At 34.5% G+C, this 23,789-nt stretch overlaps 1 protein-coding gene across 7 annotated transcripts in view; it reads left to right on the forward strand.

Moving 5' to 3' along the window:
- EYA1 (EYA transcriptional coactivator and phosphatase 1) overlaps nt 1-23,789 on the forward strand; it is a 346,385-nt gene that overhangs the window by 166,193 nt on the left and 156,403 nt on the right. For 3 of the 7 annotated variants that reach the window (XM_012000093.1, XM_012000094.1, XM_012000097.1), the window contains exons 1-3: nt 14,269-14,880; nt 20,027-20,076; nt 21,630-21,757. In XM_012000093.1, coding sequence (XP_011855483.1) covers nt 21,634-21,757 — 124 coding nt within the window. In that variant the 5' untranslated portion in view covers nt 14,269-14,880; nt 20,027-20,076; nt 21,630-21,633. Of the gene's footprint in view, nt 1-14,268; nt 14,881-19,849; nt 20,077-21,279; nt 21,758-23,789 lie in introns of those variants that run through there. The other 4 variants (XM_012000092.1, XM_012000095.1, XM_012000091.1 and 1 more) reach the window with 3 other exon arrangements.

A 23,789-nucleotide genomic window follows, 5' to 3' on the forward strand; every position in this document is an offset into this window, starting at 1 on the left:
TTGCCCAGAGAAAACCCTGGTCAGATTACACTCCTTTCACCTGGACTACTAGAATAACCCTCTAATTTGCCTTCCTGCCTCTATTTTGCTCTCTGTATAGTTCATCCTCCACACAGCAGCCTTCCTTACACACAAATCAGATCATGTCACTTTTCTGCTCAAAAACGAAAGCAAGCAAACAAAAGCCACCTTTAGTGACATCTCATTACAACCAGAATAAAATCCTACTCTTTACCTGGCCAACAAAGTCCCATGCCCCACACCCAGCCCTGGCCCTGTTCTTTCCTTCTTGTTCACTATTATCCACATTTCTTTCTTCCCTCCTACTTGCCAAGCTTGCTCCCTTTGAACTTGCTGTTCCTTTTGTGTAGACCACTCCCTCCTCACCCCAGTTTTTACAAGTATATTACCTTTTCATTGTTTATGTCTTAACTCAAATGACACCCCCTTCAAGGGGCCCTCTTTGGCTAACTATAATAGCACTCACTGCTTCGCACACAGCCCTGTCTGCCAAATTTTACCTGAATTTGATTTTTAACTATTTGTCAGTAATTTATACACATGCACCATACATGGGAGCAGAAAAATGTCTAGTTTTATATTTTCAATCAAAATTATATGTGCGTAATTTAAAACTCAATTCTATAAAAATTGTTGTCCAGGTGTGGTGACTCATACCTGTAATCCCAGCACGTTGGGAGGCAGAGGCAGGTAGATTGCCTGAGGTCAGGAGTTCGAGACCAGCCTGGCCAACATAGTGAAACCCCATCTTTACTAAAAATACAAAAATTATCTGGGCATCGTGGCGGGCACCTGTAATCCCTGCTACTTAGGAGGCTGAGGCAGGAGAATCACTTGAACCTGGGAGGCGGAGGTTGCAGTGAGCCGAGATCACACCACTATACTCCAGCCTGGGTGACAAGAACAAAATTCTGTCTCAAAAAGAAAAAAAAATTGTTGTGTAGAGGGGAGTCTCCTGTCTTCCTCTCATCTTGCTTTCCCCTACCCAGAGAAAAACGCTTCTCATTTTTCAGCTGAATTTTTGTTATGCTGTTCTTTGTTGATCTTTCATGTTTTAGATGTTATTTGTTGACTTGTCACCATGGAAGATGAGGATTTGTCTCCTTCATCTCACTCCCACCCCCAACACATTCGTACACAAATACTGCCAGTCCTGCCTTTCTTCCAGGATGCGTATATCCTGATTTTTGTTGGATCAATGTTTGGAATTTACATTACTCCCCCTGTATGTAAGCTCTTCTAGCATGAGGTAGTATTCCCATTTTTAAAAATTATACATATTTAAGATGTACAACATGATATTTTGATAGGCACATATATAGTGAAACGATTACTGTAGTCAAATTAATCTATTCATCATCTTCTCTAGTTACTTTTTGTTTGTTTTGTAGTAGAGTATCTAAAACCTACTCTCTGCAAATTTTCAGTATACAATGTAATATAATTGACTGTAGTATTCAAGCTATACACTAGATGTCTAGACTTGTTCATCCTATAGAACTACAAGCTTTCACCTACACCCTTCACCTACCTCTCCCGGTTTCCTCCCCTTCCTTGCCCCTGGTAACCACATTCTACTCTTTCTATGCATTTGACTTTTAAAGAAAATATTCCATATATAAATAAGATTATGCAGTAGTTAACTTTCTGTGTCTGGCTTATTTCACTTAGTATAATTTGCTCAAAGTTGTTGAAAATAACAGGATTACTTTTTTTAAGGCTGAATTATACTCCATTGTGTATATATACTACAGTTTCTTTATTCATTATCTGTCAATGGACACTGAAGTTGTTTCTATGGCTTGGCTATTGTGAATAACGCTGCAATGAACATGGGAGTGCAGATATGTCTACAAGGTGGTAATTTCATTTTATTTGGTTGTATACCCAGCAAACGGATTGCTAGGTCATATGGCGATTCTATTCATATGGCAGTACTATTTTTAATTTTCTGAGGAACTTTCATACTGTTTTCCACAATGGTTGTACCACCTTACATTCTCATCAATAGCCTACAAAGGTTTCCTTTTCTCCACACTTTCATCGACACTTGTTATTTCTTGACTTTTTGGTAATAGATGTCCTAACAGGTGTAAGGTGATATCTTGTTGTGGTTTTGACTTGCATTTCCCCGATGATTAGTGATGTTTATTATTTTATATACATGTTGGCCATTTGTATGTCTGTTTTTGAAAAATGTCTGTTTAGGTCCTCTGCTCATTTTTTAATTGGGTTCTTCGTTATTTTCCTATTGAGTTATGTGAACGTCTTATATTTTGGATATTAACCAATTATCAGATATATGGTTTGTGAATATTTTCTCCCTATCCGTAGGCTGCCTTTTCATTTTACTGATTGTTTTATCTGTTGTGCAGAGCTTTTAGTTTAATGTAGTCCCACTTGTTTATTTTTGCTTTTATTGCCTTTGCCTTTTTTGTCCTTTCCAAAAAAATCATCACCAAGACCAATGTCAAGGAGTTTTTCTGCTGTTTTCTTCCAGGATTTGTATGGTATCAAGTCTTACATTTAGATCTTTAATCCATTTGGAGTTTTTTTGTGTGTCTGGTCTAAGATAAGAATTCAGTTTTATTCTTTTGCATATGGATATCCAGCTTTCCCAGGACCATTTATTGAAGAGACTGTCCTTTCCTTATTGGTCTTATTGGTGGTCTTGTTGAAAATTAGTTGACCATATGTGCTTGGGTTTATTTCTGGACTCTCTATCCTGTTCCACTGGTTTATGTGTCTGTTTTCAGGCCAGTACCATGTTCTTTTGATTATTATAACTTTGTAATATACTTTGAAATCAGGATGTGTGATGCCTCCAACTTTGCTTTTCTTTCTCAAAATTGTTTTGGCTATTTGGAGACTTTTGTGGTTCTATATAAATTTTAGAATTGTTTTTCACTATTTCTGGGGAAAATGCCATTACAATTTTGACAAGAATCATATTGAATGTGTAAGTTGCTTTGAGTAGTATGGACATTTTAACAATATTTATCCTTCCAATCCACAAACACAAGATACCTTTTCATTTATTTGTGTCTTCTTAATTTCTTTCATCAATGTTTCATATAATTTTCAATGCACAGATCTTTTACTTCCTTAGTTAAATTTGTTTCTAAGCATTTCATTCTTTTTGATGCTATTGTAAATGAAATTGCTTTCTTGATTTCTTTTTCAAATAGATTATTATTAGCATAAAAAATGCAGCTGATATTTACTTGCTGATTTTGTATCCTACCACTTTACTGAATTAATTGATTGGTTCTAACTTTTTTTTGTGGAGTCTTTAAGGGGTTTTCTACATATAGCATCATATCACCAGCAAACAGAAATACTTTTTACTTCTTCCTTTCCAAGTTTGATACCCTCTATTTATCTTTCTTCTCTGACTGCTCTTGTGAATACTTCCAGTACTATTTTGAACAGAGGTGGTATGTTGAGAATGGGGATCCTTGCCTTGTACCAGATCTTAGAGGAAAAGCCTTTAGGTTTTCTTCATTGATTATAATGTTAGCTGTAGGCCTTTTATAAATGGCCTTTATTATGTTGAGGAAATTGCCTTCTATACCTATTTCATTGAGAATTTTTACCATGAGAGAATGTTGAACTTTGTTAAATGTTATTCTTGTACCTGTTGAGGTGATCAGTGCTTTTGAAGTGTCATTCTTTTAATGTGGTGTATCATATTTATTGACTTGAAATGTTAAATCAACCTTGAATCATAGAGATAACCCTCACTTGGTCATGGTGTATAATCTTTTTGATGTGTTGTTGAATTAAGTTGAGTCCTTTTAATAATTCAATTCTGTGCTCTTCTCTATTTGTTTCCCTCTTCTTTGCATATGTTCAGATGTATCTGTTATTTTATCAATTCCCTCATCTTCATGGAAGTGTTCGTGGAGCCTTCTGACCTTCTCCAGTTTGGACTGTCATGGCTAGGGCATAACTATCATTCTAGAATTTCCTTTTCCATAAGCACCAGAAATTATATTCATCTTTCTCCTATTTGGATTATCTAGTTTGTAAAGGAGGTTTGCTTCCTAAATTTAATGGAACACACCCTCTGTTAGCTTCCTGAGAAAGGATTGGGAAATCAACCTGATTGGAAAGTTAACTTTTTGAGAATTCACTTGTCTGAAAATGTTTTAAATTTAATTGAAATATTTAATTTTCCTACTTACAAAGTTTAGTAGGCTGGGAATTATTTGTCATCTAGGAATTTGAGGCCATTGCTTTACTACCTTCTAGAAATACATGTTCCAATTGAGAAGTCTCAAGTCATGACCTAGGCTTTGTATGTGGTCTGTTTTTTCTCTCTAGGAGTTTGTAGGGGCCATCTTTTTTGTGTTCTGAAATTTCCAAATAATATCCATTGGTGTGAATTGTTTTTATTCTTTTTGTTAGTTAATCATTGAGCTCTTTCAATCCGAAAACTCATGCCCTAGGAAATATCTTAGAATTATTGACCTAAATTTTAGCCTTTATTGTCCCTCCTCTCTTTCTGAAACTCTAGTTATCTGGGTGTTGGACAACCAGAACTATAACTTCTCATTTTCTTATATTTTCTATACTTCTCTATTTTCCATCTCTTCTTACTCTCTTCTCTGGGAGAATTCAACAATTTTATTTTCAAATCTTTTCGAATTTTATTTTCCAGTTATCTTACTTTTTATTTCGAAGGGCTCCTTTTTGCTGTTAGATGTTCTTTTAAAAGAAAAAAAAATTATTTTTGTTTTCTTATCTTGTTTCATGGCTTCAGTATCTTCTCTTATTTCTCGTTTCATATTAATGGGAGTTTATTTTTGTTTTTTTGACATTTGCTTTTCTTTGATCTCTGTTTCCTGCAAGTTGCTTTTCTTTTCATTGGTTTCTACATTTCTTGAGAAGCTTTCCTCAGACTCTTCATAATTCTTAACTGTTGGCTTATATTTAAGAGTAGGGCATTAACTTTGTAAATGACTTGTTGCCCATGGTTTTTACTTTAGTTAAATGACTTGTTGCCCGTAGTTTTTACTTTGGAGTGATCAGATTGAGTTCTCTCCTTAGGAGGTCCCCAGATATAAGCGATTTATATCGTTCCTTTGGGGCTGGTCTGAATACTTACTGAAACCAATTCAGGCTCCTGCCTGGATGATCACAGGCTGACAGTGTTCTGGGAACCCTAATGAGGAAAAGTTATGGAGGAAGGGAGGAAGGTAGCAGGGGCAGTTATTCCAACATTCAGCATGAGTGTTTTATAATCTGCCTATTATCAAAATGGTGCCTGCTTCTTCAGCACACACCAGGGCTTCTCCTACAATCCATAGTCTACTTGTTTTACTGACTATGTAGAGCTGACTATGTAGAGTGGAGAAAAGGGTCTTACTGCATCTTATACTGACTTGTACCCTATCCTCCTTATGGTAGCCATACTTGTACCTCCACTTGCAGAAGTACCTGGTATCATCGATTGCTAAGATGTTGGGGATGGGAGGAGTTGGGTGGTGTAAGCTGGATTGCTTTTCAGCTTTCCTTACTGCCAACTTAGGATTCAGCTTTCTCATATCTGCTAAGTGAGTTACTAATGTTCTGCATGGTTTAGATTTTTTTCCCCTACTTTTAAAATTTGTTAAGGCTGAGTGTAGTGTCTCATGCCTATAATCCCAGCACTTTGGGAGGCCAAGGTGGGAGCATCGCTTGAGCTCAGGAGTTTGAGACCTGTCTGGGCAATAGAGTGACTATCTACCTAAAATTTAAAAAAAAAAAAAAAAAAAAAATAGCTAGGCATGGTGGCAAGTGCCTGTAGTCTCAGCTACTCAGAGGCTGAGGCAGGAGGATTGGTTGAGCCTGCCAAGTCAAGGATGCAGACAGCCATGATTGCATCACTGCACCCCAGTCTGGGTGACAGAGGGAGAACCTGTCTCTAAATTAATTAAATAATTAATTGAAATGTGTTACTGTTTTCCTATTACCTGCTTTTCTTCATTCTTGGGGATTTATGTCTTAGAAAAAACTCTTTACTGGTGCTCTAGGGGATTTATAGAGAAAGCAAAAATGAATGCATATGTTCAGTCAGCCATCTTTTCATTTATTTATACTTCTATGCACACATAATTTCCTTAAGTGTGGGAATTCCGTCTGCCTTGTTTACTGTTTCATCTATGCCCGTAGTACCTGGCACATACTAGATGCATGATAAATATTTATTGAGTGACTGATTACTAGCTGACAGACCAGCTGACTAACTTTGTTGGTTAGATTTCTGAACCATCTATAAGCTGCAAAATTTAAAAATGATGGTGGTGTGGACACACCTACAATGAACTATTTCTGAAAGGCAGGACATGTAGGGTTTCTTTAAATATACTTTCATCCTATTGAGTACTCTTTTACATTTTTAAATTAATTTTTCTGTTTATTTTGGTTAGGAATTTAAAAGGGAAATATGAACTGGTATTAAGATAACAGTATACTTAGGGAAGAATATGACATAGCTAGAATGCAGTAGATGGTGGCTTTTTTTTTAGCCTAAAACTGAACTTTTTATTCCTTTTTCCTGTTCCGTTTAAATACATACATCATATGAATACAGTGATTTCAAGTCTGTTCTAATACCTTAATTTCCTTGCTGTTTGGTCACTCCCTGTTGTCAGGATGGCAAATTCCTAGCACAGTTTTTAAGGACTCAATTTTGTCCCATAAATTATTTTCAATATTTTTGTACATAAAATGAAATTAATATTCCTATAATGATAATGCCCTAGCCAGTCCAGCTTTAAAGTTTTCAGTGGAAGGAAAATATAACAATCTGTAAGAAAAAAGAAAATGAAAGCAAAGGAAATTCAAGGAAATCATTTTTCTTTCACAAACCAGGGCCATGTTCCCTCAAGTAGCCTTGTGTGCATGTATTAATTAATTTAATAACATTCACCAAGCACATCCTATGTGCTAAACCCTGGAAACTATGCCCTGTTTAAGCACTCATTCCACACTCATTCAATTAAATTGATTTGAAATTAACTTTTCTGTTGCTATTTTTTTTTTCTCCATGGGAGCTTTACCATAGCAGTAAACATTTTCATCCACATACCATTTTGGTAAGGTGTGTACCACTGCATCCATTTAATAGCTAGCTAGTCATAAATTATAAATTGAGAGAATTAGTACTGTGACAACAAAGGACATAGAGAAAGCCCATGTTGAAACCAGAATTAGAATTCACTTGAATCTCTGGTGCATTTGTTTTAATCTGGTGAATAGTACCCTTGACTAGAGAGAGATGTTAATAATTCTACACACTTAAGGAAAAGAATAGCATTTCAACCCTGAATAATGATAGACACAAAATCCAAGAATATACAAAAATGGAATAGGAAATCAGGGTTGCCATATATTGCTTTAAGAAGATTTTTTTTTTTTTTTTTTTTTGAGATGGAGTCTAGCTCTGTCACCAAGCTGAAGAGCAATGGCGTGATCTGGTCTCACTGCAACCTCCGCCTCCCTGGTTCAAGCAATTCTCCTGCCTCAGCCTCCTGAGTAGCTGGGATTACAGGTGCGTGCCACCACGCCCGGATAATTTTTTTAATTTTTATTTTTAGTAGAGATGGGGTTTCACAATGTTGGTCAGGCTGGTCTCCAACTCCTGACCTTGTGATCTGCCTGCCTTGACCTCCCAAAGTGCTGGGATTTCAGGGGTGAGCCACCGCACCCAACCTTAAGAAGATCTTAATGTGAAATGTCTAATTTTTTTTCCTTTTCACGTGTAAGTCATTCATGGGTTGATAATAGGCATAATTTTGGAAAATTCTAAATACAGAGCTTAAAGGTGTGGGCCCTCCTGTTTAATAGTCTTCAATAATTATTCATGAATACATTTATTTGTGGTGAGTTCAGTCATCCATATTTGTGTCCATTTTTAGGTTTATCAAATACAATTTATCCTAAAAGAGACAGGTATACTATGACGATACTGCAAATTTAAAATGCATGGAGTCTGCATATCTGAAAACATTGTCTTTTTCCTTTAGAATTTCTAAGTCAAAGGCTGTCATTCTTTTAAAAAGGCTGGGATTCTTGGGCAGGTTTTTGGATCATTGTTTTGAATAGCAAATTCTTTTTTTTTTTTTTTACTTTGTTTTTGTCCTGTCCCTCCTTCACCTTCTCCTTACCCATTCCCCTGCATCCACTCTCTACAAGCAGGGAAAATCCTCCTCTCAGGGAAGGACAGGAAGGAAAGTGAACAGCAATCCCGAGAGGCCGAAGCTAATGGGGGCTTGCAGATCTTTCAGCAGAGGTTGTCAATGATAATCGTGCAGCAGAGGGCTCCTCTATGGGCACTGTGACCTCTTGGTAAACTATTTGTTTCTCCTTGTATTGATTAAAAAAACAAGCCACCAGCCTGTACTCTCTATCAACCAGGGTGTTGTTTTAAAGAATCTTCCACATTTAAAACATACTAACTCAAAATTCCGAGATCCTTAGCTTTGCTTTACTCTGTATTTCAGGTGAACCAGATCATTGATAATATTAAAACATAATCCCTGAAAGAGGCAGAGGATACTTTCCAGGTTTATATTTTTTGAAAGAACATGAATCACATATTTCAATAATCAGTATAATACCCCAAATATTAAACCATCTAAAACAAGCATTCCTCTTAATTATGAGTATCTGAAGACCACAAAATGTTTAATCGTACTTACATTTGGGTTGCAGAAAGGATTTCTGTTTTAAGTATTTGAACAAACTGAAGCTATTGTTTTCCTTAGTATGTGTTATAGAGTCTACTTTTTTTCCTTCACACCATAGTATACTAAAGTAAAACCCAAGGACCCAAGGTAATTTGATCGCTTGCAAGTATGAATCTAGATAAACCTTACAGTAGAGACAAACCTCCAGGTTGTATACCTATTGACATTGCTTAATAAAAACTTCTAGAATAATGGTGCTTCTGGTTGTGTTTCCAATAGCAATGTGATTGTAGTGCACAGTGGATTAAGTTACTGATCCTTTGAATTGTGACCTTCTGTCTAAAACAGCTTTAGAGGTTACTCTTTTTTTTTTTTTTCTTTTCTTTTCTTTCCGATTTGGGAGACTGGAGGAGGAAAAAATTAATGCTGCTTGAAGGAAGAAAAAAATTCTATAGGTTGTTAGGTTTGGGGGCTCCCTCTCCCCAATCTCTGGGAATTGCTTTTTAGTAATAATGGAACTTCTTGATTTTGAATAATTAAACTATACATCCAAATGCATCAGGAAATGTGGAGTGCACTTTTACTATAATTATTTCCTCAGTGAATAAATCAAGTGTTTATGATATAATAACTATTAAAAACAAAGCACATCATACTGGATAACTGAAATTAAGAAAGGTAAAATGTAATAAATTGATATAACTATGAAACAAGACATGCATATAATTGTTTGTTGTAAACTTGAACTCTGCTTTTCAATATAAAGAATAAGTTGGGATATTTATAATCTCTGGGAAAATAATTAACCTTTTTGAAGATGTAAGGAGAAAAGTCCCATATCTCCTGATTTGAGCATTTCAAGTTCAAGGATTTTTTCTCTATTGACCATTTAATGTGCTTTTATTTTTGAATCTGCTTGCAGTATATGCTCAGAAATAATCAGCTACTATATAGTGATTTTTTTCTCTTCCATGTTGAATATATTATTTTGGTATATAACAATATGTATCATTTCAAATATCACACATTTTTCTGGATTTTTGTTAACTTTATGGGCTATCACCTTGCTTCAAAATGATGATACAATGAGGAGACATTAATGTCCCGTTGCTCCATCTACCGTTTAGAAGTGACTTTGATGGTGCTAGAAAAATGAGGCAGGTTCCAGAACAAATAGTGAGGGAAAAATCACTCATACTTAAAAAAATCAGGATTCACAAAAATATAAAATGCCTAGCGCAGTGCCTGGCATGTAGTAAGCACTTCTTAATGCTAATTCCCGTCTTTCCTCCATGAGCTATTCATTGTTTCCAAAGAATTTAAAAACTGTGAACTCAGCTGTCATGAAATCTGAAAAACACAAAGCAAATTTCCAGATCCTTTTACATGTTTTGGGAGGCACTGACAAGATTGGTTTTGCCCATGGCTTAGAGGAAAAAATCTTCAAGAAGAAACAACCTGGGTTTTCTAGGTTGTTTCCTGTCAACAGAAACCCATTTTACAGCATGAGAAAGCAAAATAACATCGCTGAGATTAAACATATGCTTCCAGGACCAATTATTTATATATTTTTTGGCAGAAGGAAGAAAAAGTAACTGTTTGCCATTTTGGAAAATCAGTTGATTTTATAAGAGGAAACCTGTTTTGTCATTTTGTTTAAGTGTATATATTATCTCATCCCCTTTCCTTAAAAATCTGCCACTGCCCTTGCTATCACTATTAGTTTCAAGAAGTGCTGCTCAAAGTTTCTATTAAGAATAATACTTTAAAAAAAAAAATCCGATAGGCAGTCATTACCACATAGGATAACAAGTTTCCCACCCTACATAAATAAATGTTATTATTAATATGTAATAATAAACGTGCTCTTTAGGAAGTCAGGAAATAGGTTATATTTTCATATTGTGTTGGTATAAAGACTTTAATGTGTATTAAAATAATTTTCCATGGTACAGCTAATAGTTAATTACCTCCTTAACTTTACTGTTAAAAGCTAATCATGTTGGAGTTTGAATGGAAAACATTTCACAAAATAGTGGTAGACCTTCAATTTGGCAGGTTTAATATCATTCTTAAAATAAATAGAGGATGTTTTACTTGGTTACATTTCAGCAGAAGGCTCCTGGGAGCAGGACCCTCATTGTAGGTCTCGTGCTGGTGGGGAAAGAGCAGGTCATGGAAGTGACCACTCCAAATGCCAGCAAGGATCATAGTGTCAGCCATCCAGACACGGTTCCAAAGGCTCCATAAAGAAGCCAGGGAGGTAGTGCCATGGCATGGACCACAAGAAAAATAAATTTATATGAAACCAGGAAGACTGGAAGTATAGTATTTTGGGATACTCTATTTGCCATTCTACTTTGAACAGTCTGAATTACAAAATGTTGAATACTTTCACATATTGATTTTAATCATGTGGAAGAAATAATGGCTAGGATTTTGCTTTTTTAAGAAAATGCGTTAGTCTTTAAGTGCTGGTTATATTTTGCAACTTACTGTACTGTTATTTTTGAGAAATAATCATCTCATAAAAAGCATAGAAACAAAGAGATTAGTAAACTTTTGGACCAGGTAATAGCATGCATGCTGACTTCTAAAGTTATTTCAAAGTAAACACAAATAGAAGAAAAATAACTTCAAAGTGCCTCATTTATTGACAACTTCAAAACTGTAAAATAGCTTTATTTTCATTATTGGAATGAAAAGGAAAAGGGATACTCATATTTTATCCTTTGTTTTCTCAGTGTTTGTTATACTTAATTTGATTAATCAATTGTTTACTCATGAAGTTTTAGAAAAGTCCAAGTTACCTTTTAGATTGTTGTAATGAGTTCCTTGTATCTGTCCTTGTCTCTCTCTCATATATATACATATATAAAAATAACATTTGTAATATGTTTTAATATTACAAATGTAATGTAAATATCATGTATATATACATATATATATATATGCGTATCTTTTTTATCATGCCCTTAACCTAAAACACTAAACTCTTCTACCAAAATTGAAGATTTCCTCCACATAACCAGGCAGGTATCTAGGCAACAGCTGGCTCTGTCAGATAAAACCTGGTTGGCGATACAGCCTGTGAAAGATATTGTCTCCTTGAGGGTTTCCAAACATTTCATTACAGTTGAATATTTCAAGTATTTTCCCTTTCCAGATAAAATTATGTATTTTTTTATTGGGGAAAAAGCATATGGGAAAAATTTAAAATTCCTTTTCATACATTTATGTATTGAGATTTCCATGGCAAATATGAAATAACAATGCTTTCTTCTATTACCTTTTACTAGTAGCAATGTTCAACACATTTTCCTAAATTTTGTAGTTATATGTATGACTGTATTTAGGGAACAATTTAGTCCTTAAAGGGTATGGTTAAGTTACATAATATAGTTATAGTTGGTGAAGATTTAGAAATAGGAGGCTATCAATACACTACAAACTGGGTGTCATTAATAGCTTAAATGTGGCTGTTTATCATAGGATAACTTACTTTTGGTTTAAATTTTATGCGATAGTAATTATTATATATTGGATATTCAGAAGTAGTAACCATACACAATTTATGGGTAAACGTGATTGTTTTTAATCCATCTAATTTTGCTTCAGGAAAATGAAACTCCATAAAAGTAGTAAATATGCACATGGATATTACTTTTAGTCAGTGACTGAGCTCTTTGTTACATAATTATGTAGCATGAGCTGTATCACATCAATTAGTGGTCACATTACATTCATCATACTTTCACTAATTTTCTTCATAATTACATGCATCATTTATTTAATATTTCATTTGGTTATATAAATACAAATTAAATTTCAACATAAAAACATATAATATGATACATTTAACTATAATGTGGGCAAGTAACTTGTATATAAATGTGACACACTTTACATAATATTCCCACTGTTTTGATTTTGTATAGTTCTTATATTCTGGATTTGTCAGTGTAATCTTTCATGGATTAGAAAAATAATTTCTTACTCTCTTATGTCTAAAATAATTTTTAAACAATTGGAAGCATGAATACAACAGCTAAATGTAAAATTTCAAACATTGTTTAATTCTCCAACCACCACCTCAAATTTTAGATTTTATAGAGCTTAGAAATAAATGTGGTTGCAAAAGTATTTACTGTTTGATATCATAGATTGAATTACCATAACATTACATTTTATCTGACAATGCTGGAAATCTCCATTACAAGTTGTATTTATTTTCTGCATATATACTTTAGTATATTGAATAACTGATACTTCTGGTCTGAGAAAGTGCAGTAGGTGGTAACATAATTCTATTTCTGCTGCATATATGAACAGATCCAATAGCAATCAACTGTTTCTTGACCTGGCTTCCCAAATATGGTAGATGACTAGCCCATGATTCCTTGCTGGTACTATACAAAATGAAATCCTAGGTGAGTTTGCAGTTTAAGCTGTAGCCTATGTTTGACAAAGTGTTCTTTTCTGAGGAATTCAGACTGGCATACTTTCGGCGGTTGGGGGGAAGTCTGTATTAAATTTTGGTCATTAGCAGCTTTTTAATTTTTTGTTTTCATCGGAATGGTGCTTTCATTTACATATTAGCAATATAAAGTTATGATTGTGTCTATGTGTTTTATTAGTTGATGATCTGGAAATGTATTATAAAGTCATGCAAAAAGTTGTGATTTTAAAAAATTTTTTCACATCTATCAAGCGCCTAAAAAATGAGGATGCTTTTTTTTTTAAAATAAAAAACCTAATAAGTAGAATAGTATTCTATGGGTGATGACAAAACAGTTTTAAGAAAACTCCAATGGGTATAAAGATTTTATTTTAGAGCACAAAATTGGTTACAATCAGTGACTAGCATCAAAATAAACAAACGATGCCTTCTTTGAATATATGAAATCTACATAACGGTTAAGTCTTAGCACCAAAGTCATGTATCTGCATAAAACATATCTTAACTGAAGCTCAGCTCTTTAGGTGAGTGTTATACACTGTCATGCATAGATTCTGAGGTAAGAATTTTTTTAAAGAATAAACTGTAAAGAAAGAGTTCTAGATAACATGAAGCTTTTCCAAAAATCATTTTAAAATATTACCACTGAAACATTATCTGGTTCATATCCAAGGAATTATTCACCGAAGACTTGCCATTCTAGAAATCATTTAGGATTCATCCTTCAGACTTTCATTATTAAACTGATAATAGCTTGCACGTTTGCTTTTTCGCTTTCTACTTAAAGGGAAATGGCCATTCTAGTTTTTTATTTCCCCCAGACCTGTTTCAGTAGTAGGTACGTTAGTTGGGAAATAAATTCTGAAAAGTAGTGGATTCCCTAAGTTTCAGGGCCTGAAAAAAGTTTAGGAAAAGTGTAAAAGATAACGTGTAACTACTTCCCAAAGATCTTAATTGGTAACTACTGTTGCAAGAGGACGCGTGTGTGTTGACCGTGTCTCAGAGAAGTTATTCTCACACAGCTGTTTATTCAGATAGCGTGGGGCGCGTTCATTTACATAATAATTTTTTTTTTTTTTAAAGCAGCAAGGTTGAGTCAGACAGAGCAGTGATCCTTTCAATTGTTGCATTTAAACCAATAAGGTTAGGACAAGAGAATAGCTGTGGTTTGCGTTGCAAAAACCAAAAAAAAAAAAAGAAGAAGAAGAAGAAAAAAAAAAGCCCCGAGGCTCCATGGGCAGACCTACAAGGCTGCGCAAACAAATCGAGGGATGAGATTCTGCTGTTTCTTTGTCTAGGGTTCTCAGATGCTATCTGCGGCTGCTGTTTGGTGGGGAAGGAGCGCAGGGCGCAAAGCTGTTACCAAACAGAACGGTGGGAGCTGATGGCTCCGAGTTTGGGGCGAGGTAGAAACTCTCCAGTGCCACTTCCGACTTTAAGCCTTCCTGTTGCCGTCCACTGTGGCGGGTTTCTTCCTGGGGAACGCGTTTTCGCTCAGTCGCTCGGCAGCCCGAGCCTGCGGCAGCGGCCAGGCGCCTGCCCCCTGCGCCGAGCTTTCCCCTGCAGAGGCGCTCCGCTCCCAGAAGCGCCGCGGCTGCACCAGAGCGCCTGAGAGCCCTCGCGCGTCCCAATCCAGGAGCAAAACTATGTCAGGAATGGAGGTTTGCTAACCCAGAAAATTCGAAGGAACACATTAAACTGGTGGATGCAGCAGATGTAAGCGCTGTAAGTACAAGCTGACTGTTTGAAAAATTGTGGTGACTGACAACAGCTGTCCTGTGGGCAAAGCCCAAGCTAACAGGAGCGCTTTTATTATTGTTTTGATTTGTTTTCAAAGAAAAACATTATGGCATGGGGAAAATTATGACACTTTGTACCTAGTACTTTATGAGCCACAGGGCTTCATCCTAGAAGTAGAATTCTCAACCTTCAAATTATGAGCGATTAGGATCATTAAGAGAGAATTACAAATTAATTGTTAACAATTACTTTTGTTATGCTCTAGATAAATAAATATAATGCAGGACCATATTCTTGTAGGGAGATGACTTCATATCTCTTTTCTGAATTGCTGCACAAATCTCAAATATATTTGTGTGATATTGAATAAAGCGGTACATATATGTTCATTGCAATACATAAATAACTTTTCTTACACACTTTGATATGAAAAAATGAAGCATTTAACATTTGAAAGGACAACAGATAACGTTAAATTGATAGCACTTTTTAAGGAAGAAAATCTTTTTGCTTCAATAAATGAATTAAACGTTATATTAAACTTATCTTCAAAAGGTGATATAACAAATATTTACCCAATTAATGTATTTTTCTCTTATTGACACTTTGTAAGGCTTGACTGGACCTTGAAGTTAAAAACAAGATCTGTAAACTTTTGAATTATCATTTAAAACATTTGCCATTCAAAATCAGTATATGAATTGTTAATGACTCATGGGTTTATATTTCTTGGGAGGAGTTTTTGAACACATTTAAGCATAGCATTTGCAAGAATTCAATAAATTCAGAGCTGTCATTGAATTTAGACAAACGTTTTTGTGTTTTATTTCTTAAAATGGCAAGGGGTACAAAAAGTTGATAGTAAGCACATAGTGTAGTTTTATAGGTTTGAGATTGTTTTTATAATGTGTCTTTCAAAGTAGGTTTTATTTTATGCTTGCGTGAGTCTTCCCTGCCCCCGCCAAGTCTGGGGTCTAAGGACATGCACACATGTATAGTCATGCTTTTGCATTATCAAATATTTGATATTTGACTTTCTCCATGCTTGAGTTCTCCCAAGGCCCAGAGTGTTCAGTAAGTGAGCAAGCAGTCATGGATTTTCAATCTTTGAACATTCTTTGCGGTGACAGACATAGAAGCCTAATTGAGCCACTGTTCAGTTTTAGAGGGCCAAATGGAAGTCCACTGCTGTGTGAGTTTCATAGACATGATAAATGATTTTCTCAGAAGAAAATTTCCATTTGTGAAAATCGAATAAGAATACATTGTAAAGAAGAAAAAGACTTGCAGCTAGAATAAAACCACTTGTTTAATCAAATATCAAAAGTATTTCATTCAACATTTTAAATAAATTGATATTGAAAACAATCCTTTAAAGCTATAGGTAGCATCCATGTGGTTTAAATACTTATTTGTTTTTTCATGCGGACTCTATTTTGTCATTTTCTTTAAACGACGCATTGCAAAAAGTAATGTAGTATACTACATTAAAATAATCAGCAGTAGTATTAAAGCATTTATTTTATGGAGTCTTTGATAAAGAAGGAAACACAGTGTTAACATTTAAAAAACATCTACATCTCCCTAGAACTTCATTTCAATTTTAGGTTTAGGGTTTTATTTTTAAAATTTAAGTTTTCATTACAACACTGATGCCATAGTTGGAGATATCGATTGAGGAGAAATTTTAGCAAGAATATACCCTGCTTAAAACACAGATTTATGGCTAAGGAAATTTTTTTATATATATAAAATACATTATGATGAGAAAATTGCCATTGTCTTTCAAATTTGGAGTACTCAGGTTGATCTGTGGTTGGACAAAACTAGCTTGCCTGCCAACTCTATTTATTTAGATAAGCTCAGTACTTTCACTTTGAAAATTTCTTTTCAGTTTGAAAAAAAAGTTTTAAATTATAGTCATTTTATAAAAATTGCTTCTAGCAAGCAAAAAAAAGCCTATGGAAAACCCATAATTTAGACAAGTACCTACATTTTATTTGCTCTGTGCTGCTGAGATTTAGAATCCCTTTCCATTTACAGTTTACTTTTCACAGAACATTATTAACTTTTTGGCTTCACGCATGATCTTCTGTCAGATGCTTTTGATTTGTAATTTAGCAAAGTATAATAAACAGTGCAAAAGTCATGAATTTTGCTCTGCATCCTGAGCTCTGTGGTAGGGAAAATGTGATAAAATGTGTACCTTAAGTCTTGTTTGATGATCTCTCAAAGCAAGTTTGCCTTCTGGAAATAATTTCTGGGGTTGAAGAGCATGGTATTAACAGATTTAATGTGGCTATTCAATGGATTGGCGAAGTACTATGTGAGGTTTAACAAAATGAGAGAGACAAATTGAACATCAACAAAAGTTACATCTGTGAAGAATTATAAATTTAATTAGAAAAAAGGCAAACTTAAAAGACCTCATTAACTAATCAGAAGTCAAAGTTACTAGTTTAGGATTCTTGAATTCGAATTCTAAGAAGTTCTGCTTGTTGCTATTTGTATTTTCACAACTCTGTCAATATGCGACTATGAGTATCCTATACAATGAGTTTTAAAAAGCATTAAAGTGAAATGACTTGATTGTAATATAAGATAACCATTTGTTATGTTACGGGAAATATTTTTGCACTCATAGAAGTATTTGAATTAAAAATACCAGATTAGGGGAAGACAAGAAACATACTAAGTTTATAGGTGTAAAGCAGAAAATGTGAACTTACTGAATGCCTCACATCACTTTTCTACAAACAATAAAACAATATTTTTCTCTTTTGAATGGAAATATCCCTAATTATTTTCAAAACACATTGTGGTTTTAGACCTTTGCAACACAGAAACTTCCAGAGATATTATCAAACATGAGAGGAAATCAACAGCAATCAGAAATAGGTGTTCTTTTTAGATAAGTCATTATAAGACTATGTTTCTTTCTGCACTGTAATCTTGTACTACACATAAAAAACTAAAAGCATGTGAAGTGTAGCATTTTGTAAACTGTAACTAATTTTGCTCACATCTGTGTCTAATTGTTGTCTGCATTCGCATTCTTGAGAGTAGATTTATTTTTCCTGGACCACGATGTGGATTCAGCTGACCAGCCTAAGTGAGGATTAGTTGTTTTAAAGTTATTTTGATTAAAGAGTCATTTTTAAATACAGTAACACACAACACATGGTTTAAATAATCCTTGAGACACAAAAGAATATATCTGAAGTATACTTAATGAAATGTAGATCATGCGTATGGACTTTCAAAAGTTGTAGAGTATGAAAATACAGTAGAGTCTAGTTGAACCAGCGTAAAAGAAATGAGTTGTAGTGAAAATGCATTTTTTCAGTGAAATGTGGTAGAATAATTCTTGTTTTGAAGTTCATTTTTTCTTTATTAACAGCAGTTTGACTTTGAAATTTAAATATGATTGGTTAAAGCACAAATATAAATCTAACCAAACTTTCAAAGTATATACTGAAACTAGAATTATATTTCCAACATTGTACTTTCCAGCTAATGTTAAAATGGAAATGCACTTTAACGTTTAACAGAAAGAATGCTTTAAATACTCTTTCACATAATTAAGCCAGGAGAGTTCTTAAAACTAAGTTAGTTCTCACCTATAATTTATTCCAGGTGCATAAAAGTGGAGGGAAAAAAAAGAAAGAAAAAGGAAATTTATCCTTGAGGTATATTGCTGGAGTTTCTAAAGGAAACCACTTAAACTTGTGTGAGAACATTAATTTTAACAAAAATTGCAGAAGGCTGTTATCATGGAATGACACATCTGTAGGCATTGAAATTTAATTTGTATCTTATACTCAAGCATCCTTTAAAAATTGTTTTTCATCCTGCATGTATTGTAGAAACATATACCTAGAAATTTTACGTAACATTATACCAAGACAGTTAGACTTTAAAGATGCTTTATTCTTGCTGGAAAGGTAGTATTTCTTATTTCATAAATCATAATTAAAAAATAACAGGACTTAACAGAAGACGTTTGGTTGGATAACTGTAATGCCATTTGAGATGCTTCAGTTCTCATCTTTGTTCTGTAACCCTAATTGATGTCAGTTCAGGTTGAATGAAAATGCACATCAAAGATTTGGAATTCTGAGCCATTTTTAAACGTTTTGCAGAATGCTCTCCTACTGAGGCGTTAGCCTGAGCCTACAAGCCAGCAGTCTGGCCTTACCTGAGCTTTATCACCTGCTGGCAGTTTGAGCTGCTTCTGGAAGACAGGCAGTGACTGTCAAAGCCTGCACATTAGTTAAGTTGTTCAGTGAAGTCCTGAAGTACAGATTCGTCTAGAAAAAAAGAGAGACTAAAATGTAAGCTGACTAAGATGGTGAACTGATTATTAAACTTTCCATTTTCTTTCTCGGTTTAAAAGATGGAAAATCCACCAAAAATGCTAACTACATTTTCTCGTTTACTGGGCAGAACTGAATAAGAACTCATTGAATTTTAAATTGGCGAGGGTAAATGAGTACATTGTTCAGTGGAGTGACTTTGGGTATGAAAACTTGCCTTTGCCATCTATAGTTAGTCCAGCATTGTCTGAAAGTTGCCCAGAAGCTGTTTTAGTGAATGTTAAATGACAAATAGTAAATGTAGGAGCAAACCATTATGATAAGGATAAGAAACTGTCAGGAGTCAAAGGGGTGGGCGGGAGCTCTATTTCAGCTGGTGATAACAGAAGATGAAAGATCTTCTGAGGATGCTGGAGGATTACTGCTTGAACTATTGCTGTTAAACATGCTCATTTTGTCAATCGCTATTTTTTTTCCAAGCACCTTTCCAAGCTGCCTGGGCAAGGCTGCTTTGCATGTTGATTGGGGGAGGGGTAATCCCGTTTGCAGCTGTCATAGGCCAGTGATGAATCACTATCACGTCATTTGGCTGCCTTCCCCCCCTGACAAGGGGAGGAGGAGGATAGACCTGCAGGAGGAAACAACAGTTGAGACCTCAACTTAAAGACAATATGCCTTTCACTGCTGCAGTATCCTCCTTTTTCTCTTTTGGTTAAAAGAGAGCATTGTCGTTCTCAACCATGTGCTCTGTATAATTAAGAGCTGACACTGAAGCAGAGTAACAACAGCTTCTAATTTTTTTACCCCGATCACAGGTGCAAACATCTCAAGCCAGTTCAGATGTTGCTGTTTCCTCAAGTTGCAGGTAAGGATATTGTTGATATTTGACATTTTTGGAGATTACCTTTCTGTGACCCGTATCTATTTTTGTCTAGTGTTTCTTAATTATTTCTATTAATAGCAACAGCCTCTGTTGGAAATTACTTAACAGTTTGTGTGTATGCGCTTGTAAAACATTTTAAGTATGTAGAAAGGGAATAGGAACCTCGGTTTGAAAATAATTATGGGCTATAGTTTCTAGTGTTAGGAAAACTGTGAATGTGTAATGAGAATCAGGAGAGAAAAATTGGATTTTAGACCATTTCTAGTTTGAATTCAGAATATTTGTGCAAGTCAAAGCTCACTTTAGAAGTAAAATGGTTCATGTTAAACTGTTTTAAAAACTGATACCCATAGTCAATGTAAGTGCAACCTCTAAATTAAAATGACTGTAGCTTTTATTGACCTGATAGGGTGAGGAGCAAATAGTATTAACTTTATATATGTAAACATTAAACTTCCATCTTTTTTCTTAGGAAAACATACAAAAGTATAAAATAAAGTAAATGGGCCCTAAACTTTTAAGAAATTGGCTGTAAGAAAATAATGGTATCTAAGTGTGTTTTTAGTGACTTTAAATAAATTCTCTCTTCACTAATAGGGTATTCAATATAAATGTATAGTTCTGAAATTGTGAACATGAGTAGTGGCTTTTGTACCCATTATAGAATAAGTAACTGCAGAGTCTAAGAACTTTCAGGGGGCATTTAACTGGTTTTATATGGTAAAATTGCAAAATTATAGCACTGAAGTAGAATTGTTGTTATTTCCCAGAGTAAGTGACAGCTGAGGTATTCCGAGTGCTAATGCTTGCAGGGACCCACTATATGTTGGCCTTATCCCTTTTCAATTGGGCACGCTGTATGTAATCCACAAAGCAAACAAGTGAGCCGACATCATAATGTTTTAATGCTGCATTTGTTTCAAGGGAAACAGAGGAACAATTAAGTAGTTTGCCAGAGTAAACACATGCATCAGGACTATCTCATTCCCTGTCACTAGACTATAGGTTTCAAGTGTTTTATTTGGTTTGGAGACCCATTAAATTACAATTGGGTGGTAAATTATAAGGGAGTACCTGGTGCTAATTTATTAGATGAAACAGATTCCCCAGAAAAGTGATCTATTTCTGTTTTACTTCTTTACATAGTTGCCTTTTCTTTTAGAAAAGTAATGCCTTTGGTCCTTTTTAATATAAAAAGAAAAAGATGACTGTATTTTTTCTTTGAAAAGTATAATAGGTGTCATTGTCTCACATTAGACCTTGTGACTTGATGAACTGTGTAAGAGAAAAAATGAAATTTTAAAAACTTCGTGTGACTGGCTGGATAGGTAAAGCAAGTGTCATCTTTTGATAGTACATATGATGAAGGGATGCCTGAAGTCAAAATGTGAGATGAATTATTTTGAGTCTAAGAAATAGATACAATGGGACTTTTGTGCGAGTGTGTTTCAAAGCAGGTGTCAAGTCATTAGCGCATTAAATAGTGGTGTTATGAATTTGGTACATCTGTCAAACGGAAGGCTTCTTGTCTTTAGGTCTATGGAAATGCAGGATCTAACCAGCCCGCATAGCCGTCTGAGTGGTAGTAGTGAATCCCCCAGTGGCCCCAAACTCGATAACTCTCATATAAATAGTAATTCCATGACTCCCAATGGCACCGAAGGTGAGTGTCTGCCTTCTCACTGTTTACTTTGCACCTTGTTTCTTCATCAGTATATGCTTTGTTATTAGTTGGTTTGTTATTAACTGAAATCATTAATATGATTTCAGTTGTCAAATTCGTAAAACTACTGTTATATTTCCTCTTTAGGTGATAATGTGACTTACTAATCCGTATTCATTGTTAGGAGATTCATGTTTCCAGGTTATTGTAACATTGCATAGATTGGTTTTGTTTCGCCAAATGCATATACATATATACACCTGTATATTATACGTATTTGTGTGCATGATATTTTTAACCTTTGAGTGTGTTTTATCTTCTTATTGATCATGTCCACACTGCAATATCAATTTGTGTTGTTTTGTTGTATGATCAATTAAAACTTGGTATTATTTCCTTTGTTTTATTTTCCCTTTTGTTGTTAAATATAGCCGAATTTGTTTAAATGTAAACATTGGACTGGATTGTTTCTAAATATCAATGAAATAATTTGTGTGCCTAGTGTTCTTATGGCTTCGGCTATGAAAATATAAATAAGTAAAAAAAGTATTGTTTATGGCGTATACAACATCATTTAGGTGATATACACACAATTTATTTACTTAAAGATTAAATAGCATACTTTAAATGTAGAACAATTACAATTATTTCTGTGTAATTAATACATATGAATATTTATATAAATTTTATATAAGTAGAAATACTTACTTTGATCCATGTATACTTAAGATTAAACATATAAGGTTATATGTATTGTTGCTACATGTTATGCAGTCATTTAGGTACTATGCATATTTTTACAACTTCAGCATATGGAAAGATACATTACATATTGCATTATATTTATTTCTTCTATAGTCTATTGAAAAATTATTTCTTCATAGATAATATTTTGCTTATTTATTCATTACTAAGCCTCAGGACCTTGATGACTCAGAGCATACCTTTCACTAGAAGTTCGATAAATTATCTATGTTAGAATATTCCAGAATTCCATCCATATGCAAAACTCTTAACCATCATTTCCCGGTCACCATGGTGATCTTTCATTACACATTTTTTTTTAAAAAAAAGCTAACTTCTGTAAAATTATTGTCCTTTTTGATGTGATATTCCAGTATGTGTTAGTGAAGGCTTTTAAAACTTATAATGTTATGTAATTTTTAGTAATAGGAAAAATATAAAATCAGTTGTTTCTGATATGAGATGCTTTGATTTTTATTCCAGCAGTGATTCTTTGAATGTGTAAATATTCTGCATTTTTCTTTTAGCATAAATACATTCATTTCAAGTGTTTATGAAAAATGGGTACTATCAAAAATTGAAACTTTGCTGATGTAGCAGAAAATTAATCTCTGCATGAGGTGCCTTTTCATCCGAAACTTTTTTCTTCCCATTTTGATAGGCAATCAGAGAGAAATTTAAATTATTTATAGGAAAGTAGTTCTAGTGTGTAAGTGGATTTTATAGAGCAAATAAAATAAAAGCAAGCAGGCCTGTTTCCTCTCCTTTTGGGCTTTGGCTTCAGGTAAAGCATGCCTACTGCGGAGTGCAGACTGGGTGTGGATGTAGTCACCCAGACCGCAGCAGGTCCCTGCGCCGGCAGGCCTCATGAGAGAGTCAGCGTGAGGGCGGCCACTGACAGGAGCTGCAGAAGGCCCATAGGTGACCTTTAACAGGCATTTCCATCATTGTGAAGTCCAGATAAGACAGTCATTCAAATTAACTTAAAAATAAGGAAGACTAAGTATGTTAAAATATTTTGCTCAATAGAATATACCAGTACATATATGGAAGAGCAATTATGAAATACTGGTAGTTAATTTTTTTGTATATGAAGAAATGAATAGGACTAATACGTTTTCATTTTCTCAACATTTTATTGGCAAGTTCTCTCCTACAAAATAAGAACCACGCAGTACTGAAACAGAGTGTGTGTTTAGGGTTCCCCTTAGATAGCTTTATGTGAGTGATGTGTGGTTTGTTTTCTAAGCACATGTGGAGAAATAACGTATTTCTGAATATTTACTTT

Source organism: Mandrillus leucophaeus, unplaced genomic scaffold (genome assembly GCF_000951045.1).
Source record: "Mandrillus leucophaeus isolate KB7577 unplaced genomic scaffold, Mleu.le_1.0 Scaffold616, whole genome shotgun sequence".
NCBI classification, from domain to species: Eukaryota; Metazoa; Chordata; class Mammalia; order Primates; family Cercopithecidae; genus Mandrillus; species Mandrillus leucophaeus.